The sequence below is a fragment of the Eschscholzia californica genome, unplaced genomic scaffold, assembly GCF_041429995.1.
Source record: "Eschscholzia californica isolate CP2 unplaced genomic scaffold, dmEscCali1.0.p SCAF_4, whole genome shotgun sequence".
Lineage (NCBI taxonomy): Eukaryota > Viridiplantae > Streptophyta > Magnoliopsida > Ranunculales > Papaveraceae > Eschscholzia > Eschscholzia californica.
The window spans coordinates 57,512,827-57,531,393 of record NW_028238461.1 but is presented as its reverse complement, the minus strand read 5'-3'; the positions used below and the strand labels follow the sequence as shown (position 1 = coordinate 57,531,393).

General features: G+C 37.1%; 3 protein-coding genes and 1 pseudogene across 3 annotated transcripts; all 4 read left to right on the top strand.

The window, feature by feature from the left end:
- The first annotated feature begins 1,686 nt into the window (after nt 1–1,686).
- On the top strand, nt 1,687–6,890 carry LOC147546794 (uncharacterized). The gene is made up of 5 exons (XM_086632371.1): nt 1,687–3,428; nt 4,282–4,460; nt 4,556–4,714; nt 5,153–5,246; nt 5,317–6,890. The coding sequence occupies exons 1-3, from the start codon at nt 2,097–2,099 to the stop codon at nt 4,659–4,661; spliced, it is 1,617 nt and encodes a 538-aa protein (XP_086488497.1). The 5' UTR covers nt 1,687–2,096; the 3' UTR covers nt 4,662–4,714; nt 5,153–5,246; nt 5,317–6,890.
- Nucleotides 5,903–6,792, top strand: LOC147546795 (pentatricopeptide repeat-containing protein At3g26782, mitochondrial pseudogene; annotated as a pseudogene).
- A 54-nt stretch (nt 6,891–6,944) lies between the features above and the next one.
- BLOS1 (GCN5L1 family protein) lies at nt 6,945–7,878 on the top strand. Its single transcript, XM_086632372.1, is given in 3 exon segments — nt 6,945–7,151; nt 7,248–7,453; nt 7,549–7,878. Coding segments are annotated over 3 exon segments (420 nt in total). The 5' UTR covers nt 6,945–7,039; the 3' UTR covers nt 7,651–7,878.
- A 3,498-nt stretch (nt 7,879–11,376) lies between these two features.
- LOC147546792 (Pseudouridine synthase family protein) lies at nt 11,377–14,467 on the top strand. Its single transcript, XM_086632370.1, has 7 exons — nt 11,377–11,764; nt 11,867–11,902; nt 11,989–12,101; nt 12,289–12,437; nt 12,561–12,705; nt 13,164–13,607; nt 13,991–14,467. Exons 1-7 carry the CDS (start codon nt 11,437–11,439, stop codon nt 14,387–14,389), a joined length of 1,614 nt encoding a protein of 537 aa, XP_086488496.1. The 5' UTR covers nt 11,377–11,436; the 3' UTR covers nt 14,390–14,467.
- The last annotated feature ends 4,100 nt before the right edge of the window (nt 14,468–18,567 follow it).

Sequence of the window (18,567 nt, the reverse complement as noted above, 5' to 3'; positions counted from 1 at the left end):
TTCACATGCATGCCCTCTTGTTAGCCATGAATGAAGGGTTTATCTCTCCGCTCGAGTAAAGTGTGACTCCGTACACGGTTCAAGTCGTGCAAAATCTAGCATTTTCATGAATTTACCAACTAACCACGACTAAGGGCGAACAAATATCTCTTATTGGTTTAATCACACAAGAGATTTAAGCAATTAAATACCGTACTAGCAAGAAAGCACTAGCGCTTTGGTGGAAGAAACTCTTTTGTTGCCACAAAACTCTCAAGTATAAAATTCTACAAGCACGCTCACCAAGTCGGCTCACATTTTGGACTCTTTTATGTTTGGATCTTCTTCGATAGTTCAGAAATGAGGGGGCTCCCCCTTTTATAAGGCTCATGGAGAATTCTAGAACATCTTCTAAAATTATCGTCACACATCTTCTTCCTAGACTACACTAGAAGTTTCTAGTATTTCTGGAAGGTCGCGGCTTTGGGGAATTAAGAAAATTCTCCGGAGAATAAATTTTTATGGTAAATACAAAATACATTTTTTTGAAAGTTCTCCTCCATCTCATCTGTTCTCTCAGCAACAATAGGTTACAAAATATGTTTCCCCGGAAAATTTTCAAAATTTTGCATATTCCCTTCGAAATTTCACACCCCGGAAACTATTTAGCTTTCCCCAAAGCGCTGGCCTTATAGAATTGTATACCGAGCAAGGGTTATACAGTTGGTTTTTTTCTAGAGACTAAAATACACCACTCTCACTCTATTTTTTTTGTTAAGGAACACCACTCTTTTTTTTTTTGAAGTAATCACCTTTTATTCATTCGATCTATTAATAATTACATTCAGGTGATCAGCTGGATTTGTCTCATCCAAGCATATAGTTTTTACATATTTTCTTGCTGCTTTGACGAATTTGCCAGTCTTGTGATCGTCCTGTCTACCAATGAAGGAGAATTTGAGATCTTCAAACCTTCCTTGGTTGTTCTTTAAAGTCGATATTATATGTGTCGTTGTCCAGTGATGCTCCGACTTCTTCCCTTTCAGTGCTTCTATGACTTTGTTTGAGTCTCCTTCTAATATTACTTTGGTAAAGTTATTGTTGATTGCCCATTGTAGTCCTTCCCACGCTGATTTGGTCTCTCCTTCATCTACAGATCGAACTCGAGTCACCTTTGCTTTCCCCGCCATACATCTACCGGAATTATCAAACACCGTGTAACCTATTGTTGCTGGTTGTCTGACATCAGTACACGAAACATCAAAATTTATCTTAATGTAATCAACATGAGGTGTTTTCCATTGGGAATGGGTGTTTTTTTATGTGTAGGTTCGCGTCTATGAAGGATTTGTATGAAAGCCATAACTTGCTGAATAATACTTGAAATGTTCAAAGTCTGCTTGTTGAACACTATTTCACACCGATGTTTCTAGATAAACCAGAGTGTGATTGGGATGATTAAGGATAATGTGGTTTCCATTAAGTTCTTTGTATGCGACGGGGAATTGATTTCGTAGTACCATTCCTCAAACGATGTGTTTAGCAGCAACTGATATCGAATGGTGAATGGTAAAACAAATATCACTCTATGAATTATCGGACAGTGATAGATATAATGAGATCGATCTTCGTATTCATAATTACACAATAGACATTTTATAGTCCTCCAGTGCTATATATGGACCTATAATTGATTTGAACGAAACTATATTTTGAGCTAGCTTCACGTAATTTGTTGAAGGAACACCACTCTCACTCTAATTTCAACAGAAAAAAAACACCGCTCTCGAGTCTCAGACCCGTATTACAAAGTTCATTGACCTTTGCTCGACCCGTCTTTGTTTGACCTTCTTTTTCTTCTTCTTCGTGGAAACAAAGGAGTCGCTGGTTCTTCTAGGGTTTGGGTATACAAGTGGTTTAGCCTGTCTGCGTAACAAAGGTTTGATCTTTCTCACGAATAATCAATATTTGTTCCTCATTGCTACATACTTCTGAACACACCTAAAAAAACCCTAAATTGCTGAACCTTGCAAACCCTAGCATTATCATCTCTCTCTCTCTGTCTTTTTCTCTAAATACATATAATCATCTATCTATATGATTGGGTAACTGAAACTATGGACGAAACTATAGCAAGATGGGTTTGGGAGTTCTTACTCCGCCAGAAATTGGATATTGATATTATCAAACGTCTAGTTGAAGTTGTCCCTGTTCATGAAGATCTAATGAAACTAATTTTACTTGGAGAAATTTCTTCTAATGTCTCTGATTCTTCTATTAATGAATCAACTCTTGATAACCTTGAAATGATCCAAAAATTTGATATCAAACATGGGAACACTGTTTTGGATTCATTGAGGGAAGCCTACCATAATGTCGCTGTTCATTGCACTGTCTCCTGCTTAAGAGATAACCCAGACGAGTTGGGTGCTTATCTAGATTCCATTTATAGGGTTTGGAGACACAAAATCGAGAGATTTAAGAATGCTGGTTTAGTTTATGATAGGTTCGGCCACACCAGGGACAAGATTGAGAAGGCACTCTGGAACGCAACTGTTCGCCAAGAGTTGTTATCTACGGATACACTTGCTAGCGCCCTTAATTCAGTCCGAGTATACCTCGCGGATGATGAGAAACACTTCGGCCAGACTTTTCTTCAAGTTGCTTTGAAAGGATTCCGTGTTTCAGGCAAAGAGTTGAATCTTCCCTCTAATCTAGCCAAAGATGGAAAGGCACGTTCATTGGATGATATTAGTGGAGATGCTCTTGTAAATGATAGCAGAGAACCACATCTTTCCCCTAGTAATGCGACCGCTGATCAAACTGAAGTGGGAAATTTGCCTTTATCTAATGGTTGTGAAGAGGTAATAGATGCCATTAATGAAAGAAGGGTGCATCATTGTCCTAGTAATGCTCAAGCTGATCAAGCTGAAAAGAGAAAAGTATGTTCAACCGGTGTTCTTTGTGAAAACCTGGATGTCAACGACGATGAAGAAGTTCACCATTCACATAATATATTACAATCTGAACAAGGCGTAAAGAGAAAAGCAAGTTCATCTGGCGGTGCCCCTGGAGGAGACAATCTCCATATTGATGGTGATGCTTCAGGTTCTCACGTGGAGATTCAACGTGAAGCAAATGTTAAACACAATCTGGTGGCAACACCCGAAGTCAGGAAAATCGTAAAAGCGCTCAAGTCAAGTCTTTCAGATTTACGAGCGGTGGTGAAAGACCCACTTCCGGAAGCGTTAAATATTGCAGCGACCATTACAGAACGTATCGCAAGAGAAGCATTAGAAAACCAGGGTGTGGTGGAACAGGACGTATGTATTCCAGTTGTTGATGAGCGTGGCAAAGCTGTTGTAGCAGATGAAGCCAATACTTCAAATCAAATTGCTGGTACACGGCCAAGCTTAATGGTTAGAAATAATACTGCGCGTACATTTGAGGTAATAATTGCGGTAGTCTATGTTTATTTTTCTATTTTGTTGCTTATGAATGATATGAAATGATTAGTGATCATTTATCGATCAGTAAAACTTTTTTAAACTAGTAGCGGTATGCTTCATTTTGGTTATACATGTGTTTCTCTAAATGTTGTTTGCATGTATTCCATTACCAAAAACTCATGTTATTGTTGTGCTCGTAAATCTTTTCAGTATCATATATATATATATATATCCTAGACGCAGAGATAAAATGCTTGTAGTGGCGTACCGGAAGACGTAGTGACATCCACAGTTTATGCAAAAGTGTTGCTTTTTCATTTCCAGGGTCGTTTTCAAATTTTTGTTTCTTCATGAAAGTTCTCTTCACGCTATAGTCTTCAAATTGCCAAAAAACAGATTTGGTGATGAAAATTGGAAGTGGAGACACAATAGCATGTTTCTTAGTTCGTGAGAGTGGAGTTGCACGATAATTTAGTAAGCCGCTTCTATGGCTCGTTACTGTCCATTGTCACAAGATCAGCGTCACAACGGGTAGATGATAGTTAAAACACAGAAAAAGTACTTTTAGAGGTCTTATCATTTTCTTTGTTAGTTGATGGACGTGAATATTTCCATTTAGAACCCTGTGTAGTATTCGAGAGACATCCGTGAGGCCAATAGGGTTTGAGCTGTGGTCATGAATGTTCTCAATAATTCATTAAAAGATGTCCTACATAACATCAAGATGACTTGTCTCTAAATACCCACTTGTCCAGGATTGTTTGTTATTTAATTTCCTGATTTTATTATCATGATCGTTTTCAAATGTATATTCTATAACACTTGGTCTTAGATTCATTTTTTATGTACGCAGTGGGATGAAGATTCAGTTGATGAATCATACGAAAGGTTATCGAAACGCCCACGCTTGCGTGCTTTTAATGAAACGCCTATATCTCCTTTGGTGAGGTATGATTTCGACAAGAAACCTAGGCGAAAAAAGAAGAGGTGGACTGCGCTTGAAGAACAAACTTTAAGAGATGCGGTTCGCGAGTACGTGATTCAAATTTGTGGTTAATTTTAAGATTTTACTTTAATGAAACAAAAAGTATCGGGTTTATTTGTTATGATCTTGTTTTCATGTGAAGGCATGGTGTGGGCAATTGGACTTTAATTCTGAACCACTATCATGACAAGTTTGACGAGAGAACAACGGTTGACTTGAAGGACAAGTGGCGGAATATGACGAGATAAAATCTTCTTCAAGTATTAACCTTTTTGAATCGAAAAGTATGTCAGTGACTCAGGTACTATACTTTCCTTGCCTTGACGTCTTAACTTGTTTCTTTTTCATTTTGTAGTCTGTTTTCATTAGAGGTGTTTTCATTAGATTCCTTGATGATACAAGTCGAAGGTTGTCAACCTCAATCCGTTATTTATGTAGTACATAATCACATAGTAGACGCTATCTCCACTTGTTGGTGGACAGAAGAGTTAGGAATCTGAGGAAAACATCTATTGTGAAAAGATGTTATAAGCCCGTACATTGTGTAGCTTGTACATATGTTTCTTTGCTTTCGGTATATATTCTTTTGTGGTTAAAAAAGAAAAGAAGGAGAAGAAGATAAAAGTATGTTAAGCTAGATAATAATATTGGTAGCTCTGATTCCGTACTATATACCGCCTCTCATATTGATGTGAATGTTTTTCTTTTGCAGCAGACTGATAAACTTTTCATATCTCAGGTTAAAACTATGCAGTATTCAAATGTTCTGCCCACGAAAAGCTTAACTTTCTTTACCAAGAAAAGATGAGATACTTTTGTATTTTGTGTAAATAGTTCTACCACGAAAAGCTTAACTTTCTTTACCAAGAAAAGATGAGATACTTTTGTATTTTGTGTAAATAGTTCTACCATGTAACTGGTGGTGCACAAGTATGGGACAATCAGTTGCTAGTTCTGATTTCTGAAGTTGCAGAGTTTTGAATCTTTTGGATGTACATACGAATGTTGAGTATGCTTTTTTCGGTAGGGTTCTCTTTCCTCAAGGATATTTCTGTTAATCACAAACAATTCGCAGACCGGAAGATCTCGTTGGCAAGTGCAAATATGTAGGAAGATTTCTGCTGCTTCACCAGATCACACTTCGGTTTTGAATACCGACTCAAATCGGTGCAGTTAATAATTAGTAAATGCTATCAACGGCCAGCTACCTGCCACTAATCGCAGCCTACTAAATCTATTTTGTAGAGAGATTGTGCTGGATGAGATAGGGATGCGACATGAAGGAGCAATTAAGGGTAGGGTTACAGATTGTGCCACAATTAAGGGATGCTCACAAGACACGACCTTGGTGGTCAAGGCGCTTGCGCACTATAATGAAGCCGTTCCAGTGAAGTAGTTTCAGCAAGAATTGGATTTTTTTTCTTTTATTGATGGCCAAGATAGTAGAGGTGAAGTTCTATAATCCGATCCTATCATTGTTGGACTAGGAATGCATGGTTTTAGGAACGAAGCCATTAAGGCTTTCGATGAGATGAACACGAATAGTGTGAAACCAGATGGTGTTACTTTTGTTGGATTACTAAGTGCATGTAGTCACTCAGGCTTGGTTTGTGAGGGTAGATATTATTTCTCTCAAATGTCTCTAGATTACGGAGTTGAACCAGGAATGGAGCATAATGGTTGCATTGTAGATCTTCTCGGCAGAGCTGGTTTTTTCGAAGAGGCCTTAGACCTCATAGAGACAATGCCGATGAAACCAAATGCGGTTGCATGGGGGAGTTTGCTTCGTGCATGTCAGATCCATAAGAATACCAAATTGAGTGAGCAAGTAACGAAAAATCTGTTAGAACTAGACCCTAGCGATGGCGGTAATTATGTTTTTTTGTCAAATATATATATGCATCCTTGAATCGTTGGGATGACGTAGAGAAATGCAGGAAGGTAATGATAGAGAAGGGTGTTCATAAAACGCCTGGTTGCAGCTCGATTGAGGTGGATAACATAGTACATGAATTTGTAGCTGGCGATACTTCACATCCACAAATTGTACAGATCAATGCATTATTAGATAAGATTGCTAAGGAATTAAAGGTGGCTGGGCATGTAGCTGATATGTCTTCCGTGCTCCATGACATAGAAGAAGAAGAGAAAGAGAATGCAGTGAGATATCATAGTGAAAGAATTGCTGGTGCATTTGGACTAATGAATACACAGCCGGGGAAGCCAATTCGGGTGGTGAAGAACCTTAGAGCATGTACTGATTGCCATGCTGCCATGAAACTTATATCAAAATTGTATAAGAGAGATATAATTGTACGAGATCGGAGTCGTTTTCACCACTTTAGAGATGGGTTGTGTTCTTGTAAGGACTACTGGTGACAATTCCTTCACATGATGTGGTTGAATTATTGTATACTGTCATTTTCTAGCATGTTGAAAGATGAAATACCCAATTTATAGTGTTAATTGGGCGGGCCTATGTTGGTGCTTCTAGGGATTACAGTGGGTGAGTGACCAACCAAGTAATGAATGGTCCACATGCATGCATTGAAAGGCCCTTCAAAACCTTCTTCTCTCTCTCTCTCTCTCTATATTAAAAAAAAAAAAAAAAAAACTCTCTCTTGAGATGGAAAGACAGAAACCGAAATCAGAGATGATGATGGGTGGATTAGAATCTTCTCTCGTGGAATTGATTCACGAACACAATCAAAAAGCTCTCAAGTTACGTGATGATACCGGTAATTTTCTTGTTTTAGATCTCTCTTTCGTATTTGTAATTATTTGGAACCCTAGAAATGGGATTAGGAAGTAAGTAATTTTGTTTGTTAATGCAGAGAGATCAAAGAAGAAAGCATTAAGATCAGCAATTCGTGTTTAGGATATGTTGGTGGATAGAGTGAACGGTGGAGTACAAGAATCGTTTATAAACGAGAAGAGAATCGAACATGAAATTAGGGGTTTATCTTCAACTATTATTCGGTATTCTAAACAAACTGATCAATGGCTTGCCTCATCTAATGCACTCAATTCTGCATTAAAGGTCTGATTTTTAACCCCTTTCACCCCAATTTAGTTTGTGGTTTTTTTTATCCTTCTTGGGTTTGTGGAGTTGAATGTGTTGTTTTTTGGTGACAGGAAATAGGGGATTTTGAGAACTGGATGAAGACCATGGATTACGACTGCAAACTCATTAATACTGCTATTCGAAACATTCATAAACCACCATCATCACACTGAACAAGAAGAAAAACAAGATGATGATGATGATGAAGGTACCTAAATTCAGTTTTCTTCATATGTTTTGAGATGTTACTATGTGAGAGAGAACATAGTGCTGTGGTGTTTCAGTTTTTCTTCTCAACATAATTTATCCCAACTTTACTACTACTACATCTTGGATTCATGGTTTCCTAAATACTGATAGCAATTCAATTTTGAGGGCTAGCAGTAGATCCTGTCAATTAACTCGGTCGAGCAGCTGTTCTGGGTCCAGTATTCACATCACTAGCACTACCATGACTTGACTTGGCTTGTTCGAATCGCGTCACGAGTCTACAAGCCCCATTGATACCTTCCTGTAGTCTAGTCAAAGTACAAGTGATAGTGACTTGGTTGCGAAGGGTAATATGGATTCAGTAGGCGAAAGTCCCTTAACTCGATCAATATCAACAACATGACGTCACGAGCCTGCCCTATCACTACAGGGCTAGCTGGCCATTCCCGAAAACCACACGATTCAGGTCATTGCTTGCAGGGAACCTTGAACCGTCAAAGCTATGTTGGAGGTTTTTTATGGCTGAAGAAGTGCAGACTTGTAAATTAGTGACTTGTCCTCGTGCAGCCATACCAGAGAAGTCTGTTTCATGCCAGGCGTATGCCCGAGCCACACTTTTTTTTGCTATATCCACTAATGCTTCATCCTACCGTTCTCTGGAAAGTAAGGGAGAACTAAAAATACAAAATACAGCGGACAGGAAATGAAGTTGCAGCAATTGGGTACATTTAATGGTTCTCTGAAATTTGAAAAAAATATCCTTTTGAAATATTATCGTATGTACCAAACAATATTTTCCTCTTTACAATAGACAAAAAACTCAAAGATTGCCAAGCGGCTGCATTTGAAATATTATAAGGAAATGGAATTTTTGTATACACATTTTAAAAATATTCTTCTCATCTCCATCTCTCTTGCTTCCTCCCTTCCTTTAACGAGCATTGGATGGAAACCAAAAAAAAGATATATAATCAATAGAATTTTTGGGTTTATAGCCCAAAAAACGAGCCCTAATAAGACATTTAGTCCTCTCTAATCCTATAAAGGGTTTCAAAACCAAAAAAACAATATAAATGGATATCTAGTCCATTTGGTGTCATCTAGAGAAAAAAACACAAATCCCTATAATACCAAATAAATCATAATTCCTAATCTAACCTTCCTCATATATTATAATTGATTTATCTTCAAAATCCATAAAGATCTTCTTCCATTTTTATCTCCCACATTCTCTCTCCAATCACGTTTTTAAACAAAGAAATATATATTATAACTGATTTATCTTCAAAATTCATAAAGATCTTCTTCCGTTTTTATCTCCCACATTCCCTCTCCAATCACGTTTCTAAACAAAGAAACGTGATTCATTATTTTCAGTAACTGAAACCTCTTTATTCTCTCTCTCTCTCTAAATCCGATTCACATAACAAAACCTACATTAAACTCAGAAATCTTGTTTCATCTTCATTAGATTGCTTTTCAAACATTCGTCTTCTAATCCAATACACAAGCTCAGAACTCCATTTCTATTTATGTCACTTCATATCAAGTTAATCAGGTAAAACATAAATCAATTTATAAGTTTTTGTGATTCTATTTCAGTTTATAGTAGTTGATTCTCTCTTTCTACATCTTAATCTACTGAAAATCTTCCATTAAAACAAAGAAATTGTTTCATATTCATTAGAGTTTTTCAAAATCAGTTTCTTAATTGTTAATCAGGTAAACAAAATTCTTCTTTAATGATTCTGTTTCAAATCGAGTATGTTATTATTGTATTTCTCTCTCTAAAAGTTTCTTTAATGATTTCGATATTGATGAGATAATCCTTCATTACTAATTCCTATAAATCGAGTATACTTATTGTTGCAATCAATCATCATATCAGATATCTTTAGATATGTAGTTTAAACCTAATGATATTCGTACTTTTTCTTCAGATCTGGTTTTCAATCCGTACGGATTTATGAAACGTGGTTTTTTCGTACGGTTCCTCATAACAGAATTAACAATACATGTACTTTATCATAAATTACCATAATTTATAGTAAATCATGCAAACATCTCCCGTACGATGTTTTTCAAAATGAGAACATGATATATGTATTTTCTGACAAATTATATATACTTTATCACGAATATCATGAATATTATATGGAACATTAATTATGCTTTAATCTCAAAAACAGTACTCGTTCCATTATTAGAACAACTTCGCTTATATATGTAAATCCCGTGTACTTTGAAATAAATTACATATAATTTACGTAAATGTTCATGTAATTTATTGTAAATAATATACTTTTTTATATAATTTATATGTATTAATCTCTCTCCATTTGTTATCACAGATGGAGTTCCAGGCAGAATCATCAAATCAAAATAAGCAAATCAAACTTGAAATACGCTTGTTCTTGTTACTTGACTTTTTGATTGGCTCCTCGAAATATTTCATAAGAAATGCACACTTGAATGGATCTTGATCATGAATCCTTGGAAAAGCCTCATATTTGGCCCCACCATTAGCATTCCAAGCAATAGGGCAACATGGATGGGCACCATTATTGAACCAGAGAAGATTTTGTACGTTTTTTTTGTAACAGAATGTAAACGATGTGTTATGTAAAAGAAATTATGTGTAATGTAAAAGAAATTATGTGTAATTTACTGAACAAGACCCAAATACATTTGTTAAATTACGTTGTATACTTGACAAATGATGGTTTATTCGTCATAAATAATACATAATTTACGTATTTATTTCATAATTTGTATTCGATGAGTATTTATGTATGAGTAAAAACGAAAACAAATGCTGCTTTAATGTTCCTAGAAAAATATACTATTTCCAAAACTAAAAGTTAAGTGAGAGAAAGTGACATACTATATGTTTTGTATATTAACCCCCAAATCACGCTAAATTGATCCTAGATTATATACTATTTCCAAATCTGAAAGTTAAGTGAGAGAAAATTGTTTTGAATCGAAAAAAAATTTGCATAGTAAGGTAAAGAAAATTGATTTGGTTTCCAAATCTGTAAAGAAGAGAGAGAAAATTGATTTGGAAATATCCGTGGTGGTGACGTTTTGGTTTTGGTTAGGATTTTGGTTTCTGATTGATTCGGATAATAGGAAAGAGAAAATTTGATTTCCAAATCTGTTTAGAGGAGAGAGAAATTATGATTTGTTTCTATCCATTTGTTTATAATAAATCTCCATATTTTTGGCTAATAAATCTCCATATTAAATCTGTAAAGAAGAGAGAGAAAATTCATTTGCAAAAGTTTGGATTTTGTTTCTAAACAGATTATAGAAGAGAGAGAAAATTTCGTGAGAATCTATCCGTTTTTTCCTAAATTTATCCTAAAATTAAGGTACATTAAACCGTTTGAAATTTTTGTCCGGCCCCACATATTAAAATCCCGCGACAAATGACTGGGACATGAAAGGAATTATGTAATATATATTAAGGGTTTTTAGTCCCAAGAGCAAAAGGACTAAAAATCCATTTTTTGGGAAGATTTGACCCTAAATCCTTTTTGAACATTATTTTGGGCTATACACCCACGGACCCTAATCAATATGAGGTATTGCTTATAGAATTATATCATACTATTACGAAAGCCCGACAGAGAGGGGCTGAATTCTCATAATTCTAAAGGCGCTCTAAAAAGATATTCTATTGAATTAGTGATTTGGAGGCAGTGCCTTTGTCCTTAGGAAGGAAGGAGAAGGTGACGACGACGGCGATGGCCATCTCTAGTCTGAAATTGTTCCCACCCTCGCCATGGCTCCTCCTCCTCCTTAACAGTAGAAGAAGAACAAGTCATATTGTTTCCCTTTCATCCTTCCAACAAGGTCCATTAAACCCTAATAAGGGTTTGATTCCCCTTTTCTGCTACCTCCCTCCTTCCTCTTCTCCTAAGGCTTTGCATCATCTGTCTTCTCCTCTCCAGCAGCAACCGCCGCCTCCGCCAGTGGAGGAAGAGAAGGAGGTTATCGTTGGTGGGAAATGGGAACCTTATCGAAAGAAGAAAGTAGTTATGAGGGTTGGATACGTCGGAACTGAATACAGAGGTAGGGAGGGAGGGATTCATTCTTTTCTATAAATTACATTACATTGGCTTATGCCAATCCTCCTCCCCACTAATAAATTCATCTTTTCTCTCTCATAAACAGGTCTTCAAATTCAACGGCATGACAATTCCTTCTCCAGTAAGAGATTTTGAAATGAACATCAAACTTTGGTTATATAATTTGTATATATAATTTACTTCCTTCATTGCAATTTCCCTTTGTAGCCATTGAGGCAGAACTAGAAACAGCTATCTTTAAGGCTGGTGGTATTCGACAAAGTAATTACGGAGATCTTCATAAAATTGGGTGGGGAAGAAGTAGCCGAACCGATAAAGGAGTGAGTTTTATCATCTCTGAAATCTCCCTTCATTGAATTTCAATTCCATATGTTTTGGGTTTATTATAAACATGGGATTGCTCGTATTGCAGGCACATAATTTTTTACTTTGTGATGCTATCTATACATCTTTAATGGCGGTTTTGAAAGTTTCGTTTTGATACTGGGGAATTTGTTATATTTTCAGGTTCACTCTTTAGCAACTACAATATCATTGAAGATGGAGATACCTGAGATTGCATGGAAAGATGATCCTTGGGGCATTGCTCTTGCAAATTATGTTAACTCTAATCTTCCTAAGGATGTCAGAGTTTTCAGTATTCTACCTTCTCAAAGGTGAATAAAAATTTCATTTTGTTTTGAGTTTTTCAAATCCAAGATTTTAAGCCACTCAAAGAAAGTGATTTGGTATATTAATAAGGGTTTGTTTTAATACTTGTTTCCAATCTTTATCATTAGGAGCTTTGATGCCAGAAGGGAATGTAATGTTCGGAAGTACACTTATCTCCTCCCTGCTGAAATAATTGGGATAAGGAGTGATTTCAGCTCCGCCGAGATAGATCACCACTTATCGGAGTTCAATAGCATATTGAAGCGTTTTGAGGTGTGCCCCTTTTATCTTACTATTCATTAGTTTAGCTGCATAAGTTGCTTCATGGAAAAAGAATATCCTTTATTTGGTATGATGACGAAGCAACTCTTCTTGTATTAAACTAATAATCCTTGTTAAGCTATCTATATTTAGCTCAATTGCATACTACCATGAGGACCCACGTTGATGCTAAAAAAATACTCTTTTTTATATTACATTGGACGGTAAGAAAATAAGTATGGGTCACGAACAAAAGAGAAAGGGTATCAAAAGCAGGAGACATTTATATCATCAAAGTATGATGTTGTATGTTGAGGTCACTTGGTTGGTCTATCTGTTAATTAATCGGTTCTGCCCTACTGTTTTTGTTCATTCTTATTTATGTGGAAGTTTTAGGAATTTTGTCACGGCTCACTTTACTGATAATACCAGTATTTTATTCGTGTATTTATTTTATATGTCCACTACAGGGGGAACATCCTTTTCATAATTATACCATACGGTCCAAGTATAGGAAAGAAACTCCAGGAAAAGGTGACCGTCTTAGAAGGACGGTGGTACCAGTACCATCTCATGAATCATCAGACTCTGAGTCCGAGGGAAGTGAAGGACTAGACAAATACGAGGTTCGTGAAGTGGCGATTACGGAGGGCCCTATAGATGGTACAACTCCTTCGAACTCCAGTTCTCCGAATGAGGATTTAGTTGACCCAAAGCATGGAGACAGTTTAGATGATCAAGAGTCTGTTTTACCTCTTCGTGCAAGATGGCTTCATGAACCCGATTTAAGAGATAGAATTAGTGCATCCCACTTCAGAAAGATACATGTATGTTCATGTGGAAAGCTAGAGAAATTGCAGGGAGTATATTACGTTGAGATTAGCATTGAAGGGGAATCATTCATGTTGCATCAAGTAAGTTCATTGTCTTTCTTCAAAAATCTATTTTAGTTGGATACACTGGAGCACAAGTAAGTCCTGTTGCCTGCCTCATATGATAATATGTGAATATGTTGGAGGAGCTAATGCCATTTTAGCGTGTCTCAATGTTCATGGAGTTCCAATTCAAACACCTAATCTGGTACCAAAACTCTCTCAGTTAGCTGGTACGAGTGTCGTCGTGTCTTTATCAATATGAACCATAGATTACATTAGATGATGACCCGAACGTCATAATTCAGATGATGATCTGATTCATCATAAGGACCGCGAGCTGAAAAAGTTAGGAATGTAATAGGAATCGTTACTTAAAGCATAGAGTTTAGAGTTGAAATTAATTATCTCTCTCACTTGAGCAGATACGAAAAATGGTTGGAACGGCAATATCGGTGAAGAGGAAGTTGCTGCCACGTGATATTATGGAATTATCTCTGACCAAGTTTTCGAGAATTGTACTTCCGCTTGCTCCATCTGAAGTACTAGTACTTAGGGGTAATCAGTTCTCACTGAGAAACCAATCTCACAATGCAACTCGTCCTGAACTGCAGAAACTAGTGGAATCGAAAGAGATCCTAAAGGCAGTGGATGAATTCTACAAGCAAGTGTTGTTGCCACAAGTATCAAAGTTCTTAGAACCTTCGGAAGGTCCATGGAAGGAATGGGTCGAAATTCTTGATGCAAATACAAGCATTCCAGATGAAGAGTTGGAGGAAGTTAGAAATGCTTGGAAAACATGGAAGGATAGTTACAGGCATTGAAACTGAGTGTCTCCATTTTTATTTTATTTTTTGATCTCTTACATTTATTATTATATTGGGATGAGTTAGTTTGAGGTATTATCATTCCACTGTTTCCTATAGAGAGATAAACTAAAAAAAAAGAGAGGATAAATCTAAGGCCCAAAAACACAGCCCAAATAGGAAATCCAACCCAATAGGGATTTATATTTCAAAAAAAACCCAAAATGTTAGATTACCTCTCTATCCCTCCAAAAGAAATTGTTCCCTCTCTTATCCCTCACACATTTCCCGCCAACACACCCAGCCTTTCTCTTTCTCTCCCTGACTTTGATTAGACACAACACACATCCCTCTCTTGGCTTCCGCGCTCTCTCTCTCTCTAACTTGAAATCCTATCTTCTCCCTCCATCAAAACGTTTCATCTCTATCTCTCTCTCTATTTCGATCAAACTCTCTCTCTTCATTCATACCGGCGCATCTCTATCTCTCTCTCTGTCTCTTTTTCAAGCGAAATCCCTCAGCCATTAACGCCTCTAAGAGTCCAAACGTTACAGCCGAATCTCTCTCAACCAAACCTATTTAAGCAACCGGATCTCATCTTTTTTCTCTCTATTTCTCTCTGTTTCAACGAATCTCAAGCTTCTTTCTCGATTTCTCTCTCTTCCAAAAACAGGTACGTCTCTGTTCTTCCTCTAACTCTTGATCCTCTCTCTGTTGTTGGTAAATTATTAGGATTGTTGGAACATTTTTGGGGTTTCTTGTTTCACATCTGTGGGTTTTGGTACAGATTTAGGGGTGTTTGAAAATTTGGGGGAGTTTTCAAACAATTAGGGTTTATGATTTCAAGTTTAGTAGTCTGATCTATAGTCTGTGATAAATCATTTTGGGTTGTTTTTCGAAAAAGTTTTAGGGTTAAGTTGCTCTAAAGTTTGTGATAAAACATTTTGGTTGTTGTTTTGTGATTTCGGAACCATTTGGGTGTTTATGGTTCTTCATCAAGCTTCTAGGTTAGTTTTGTTTTAACATTTAGGGTTGTGATCCGAAAGTTAGGGTTTGTGTGGAGACATTTAGTACTTTGTCTTTGTTTTTTGGGGGTCTGTCTTTGTTTATGAAGTGCATGATTTGGTTTATCATTGTGGGTTGTGTTGAAGAAATGTTGGATTATGTTCAGACATTTTGATAGTTGTTAGTGATTTCGAAAGCATGCATCTACACATAAAGGTCATTTGGGTGTTTATGATACTACATCAAGTTTCTAGGTTAGAGTTGTTTTAACATTTATGTTTCTGTGGAGAAATTTAGTCATTTGATCAAGATTTATGGGTTGTTGATTAACAGAATGTTTTTTCTTTAACATTCATGGTTGTGAAAAAAAAAACTAGTATATGTTTATACATTTTGGTTGTGTAGATACATTCTGCTTTTGTTTGTCTTTGTGTTTGTTTGAAACATATGAACTTTTGCAGACAATCCCAAGATGGCTAAAACTAACACAAAGAAAGGAGATGGTGCTGATAAGAAACAACAGACTCCTGTGAGGGCTAGCCCCAGGAAGAGACCTGCTGAAGAGGCATCAAATGCTGGGCCGAGCAAAAAAGGCAAGAAAGTTGCCAGCCCCGAACAAGCAAAGGTGTGTTATTGTATAAACATTTTTTCAATGTTCTGACAATAATGTTTGTGTTCTCACATTTCTTACAATTGTTATGCATATTTGTTTGTGTGTTAACATTCTGTAAAATGTTGCTTCAGTTATTGATCTGTCATTATTGTGTAGAGGCCTATGCTTATTGTGTAGACACCTTAAACAATGATCTGCCATTACTTATTGTGATGAAGCATTAAGTTTACTGTTGAACATTTTGTTGAATGCCCTGACATTTCTGTTATTGTTTCTGTGAAGCACCGTGGGTTTACTTCAAAGGCGAGAGTGGACAAGGTGGAGCCTCAACCAAAACCAACAGAGGCTAAAGAGCAGAAGAAGAAAGCTGCTTTCAATTACAAATGTAACTTCAAAGCAGTTTTCAAGGTGGCGCGGGAATTGCAGTTATATATTACTGAAGAGCAAAAGGAGATGTTGCTTTCTTCACCATTCGGGGCCTTATTTAAGGCAGTGACCAGTTTTAGTTTCCGAACAGAGAATGTGATGGAGAAGCCGAACAAAGCCATCTATGATCTTCTGTACTGCTATGACAAACAGAGCCAAGCCTTCAACATCGGAGGGAAGTTGATTCAGTTCACTCCCGGAGATGTTGCTTTGTTGTTGGGAGTCCCAATGGAAGGACAAATATATGATGCATTCCCAACCAATGTCACCATAGATGTGGCTAAGGACCAGTTTTTGAGCAAGTATTTCAAAGACTGTATTGTTGAGGGAAAGGCTGCATCTTTTGGGGGTCCCAGCATCGAAAAGGCTTTGCATGTGGCTGCAAGAACAAAGGCTCCAGCCATTGAGTTCTTGAAACTATGGATTATGTACATGGCAGCCACATTCCTGTTTGCTTCAGCTGCCGGCTCCTCGGTTGTCGGGAGTTTTTATCACAATCTCCAAACGGAGAGAATGATGAAAAGAGTTTCATGGGCGAGAGCTATTCACTCCTACATGATGGAGAGAATAAACAAGCACTCGGAAGACCCGGCAAAAGCTTCAGGATGCCTGACTCTTCTCCCCGTAAGTATTCATAACCATGCACTTAAATGTTTCATAATTTCTTATAGTGATAAAAGTCAAATTAGTGTGCTCTGACATTCTCTTAAATGTTTCATCATTCTTTTGGGGCTTCTGTAATGCTGAAACATTTTGGAGAATGTTTGGGCATGTTATAAAATGTGTTTACATTTCTTATGGTGATAAAGAAAAACAGTACTGACCTAAGAGTGTTTAATTTCTTTGCAGTACTGGTATTGCATGCACACCAGGATCCATGAGGACCTGGTTGGAGAAGTAGGGGTCAGTCCTAGAATAGCTCGATGGATGATCGAGCCATTCTTCCTTAAAGGACTGGAAGAAGAGCTGGAAAGCATTACAGAAGAGCAGGTAATTTGTTTTAACATTTCTTATAATGTCTCGGTTATTTAAACTAATGTTCTAACATAACTGATGTCTGAGTGACATTTTAACAAATGTTGGAACATTTCCAAGAATGTTGGAACATTTAATTAAGTGCATGTGTTTTTTTAAGAGGTGTTGAGATAATAACCTTATGTATCCCTTCTTGTAGGTGAAGGTGGAGTTGGTGGCGGAGTCTGTGGAAGAGGAAGAGTTGTTAAAGTTCACGGAGAGGGTGGTGGAGGAGATGAATGAGGAGGAAGTAGAAAAGTTGAAGGAGGAAGTGGAGAGGTTGAGAGAAGAAAATTTGTTGGTTAAGAGAGAGTGTGAGATGGTTAAGAGAGAGAGTGAGATGGTTAAGAGAGAGAGAGAAGTATTAAAAGAAGAGTTGGAGAGGATGAAGAGAGAGAGAGGAGAGAAAAATGATGTATTGGAATTTGATTTTGGTGTAGGAGGGGAGGTGGATGTTAGAGACGAGGTTGGTAGAGAGTTGGTGACTGTTGGAGAGGAGGCGGAGGGTGGGGAGGTTAGACAAGAGGTGGAGAGTGGAGATGGTGGAGAGAAGATAGTGGAGCAGGAAGTAGCCCAAGAAAATCCGGAACAAGTAAACGTAGAACCCAGCATCGAAAAAGAAAGTGATGCCGAAGCCCAAACTGAAGGAGCAGAAATAGACGACAATAAGGGTAAGAAGGCAATTTCTGATGAGTCGGTAAGGGGTCAATCTTCCGGAGAGGGCCAAAACCAGGAGCAGAAAGTGAGACAAGTTGCTGGGTCAAGTGAGTAAATGCTCACGCAAATCTTTACTTCTGTTGACATTCCTGTCTTTGCTTGATTAGAATTTGGAAATGTTGGAGCAAATACCAGAATGCTACAACATTTGAGATACTGTTATAAAAAGTAATGAATATTGTCTTTGTTTAGATTAAAGTTGGTTTTATTTCTAGTTTATTTTTTTGAAGCAACGTATTAACTTGTGTGCAATCTATCTATCTTATCTGAAATTCTTACTTACTTGTCAGATGATTGGTATGAACATAAATTGTTCCGCCATCGTTACAAGTTTTTTGATAAACGGTAAGTAAAAGAGTTCTATCGTACTCCCACGATGTCTTTTACCACGACAATTGAAGACTTTCTTTTACCACGAACG

What these genes read in the sequence shown, in the direction of transcription:
- LOC147546794 (XM_086632371.1), top strand. Translation starts at nt 2,097, where the DNA reads ATGGACGAAACTATAGCAAGATGGGTTTGGGAGTTCTTACTCCGCCAG. An exon ending in ATACTGCGCGTACATTTGAG is followed by an intron (nt 3,429 to 4,281) that starts GTAATAATTGCG and finishes TTATGTACGCAG; the next exon opens with TGGGATGAAGATTCAGTTGA. An exon ending in TTAAGAGATGCGGTTCGCGA is followed by an intron (nt 4,461 to 4,555) that starts GTACGTGATTCA and finishes TTTCATGTGAAG; the next exon opens with GCATGGTGTGGGCAATTGGA.
- LOC147546792 (XM_086632370.1), top strand. Translation starts at nt 11,437, where the DNA reads ATGGCCATCTCTAGTCTGAAATTGTTCCCACCCTCGCCATGGCTCCTC. An exon ending in CGTCGGAACTGAATACAGAG is followed by an intron (nt 11,765 to 11,866) that starts GTAGGGAGGGAG and finishes TCTCATAAACAG; the next exon opens with GTCTTCAAATTCAACGGCAT. An exon ending in GCATATTGAAGCGTTTTGAG is followed by an intron (nt 12,706 to 13,163) that starts GTGTGCCCCTTT and finishes TGTCCACTACAG; the next exon opens with GGGGAACATCCTTTTCATAA.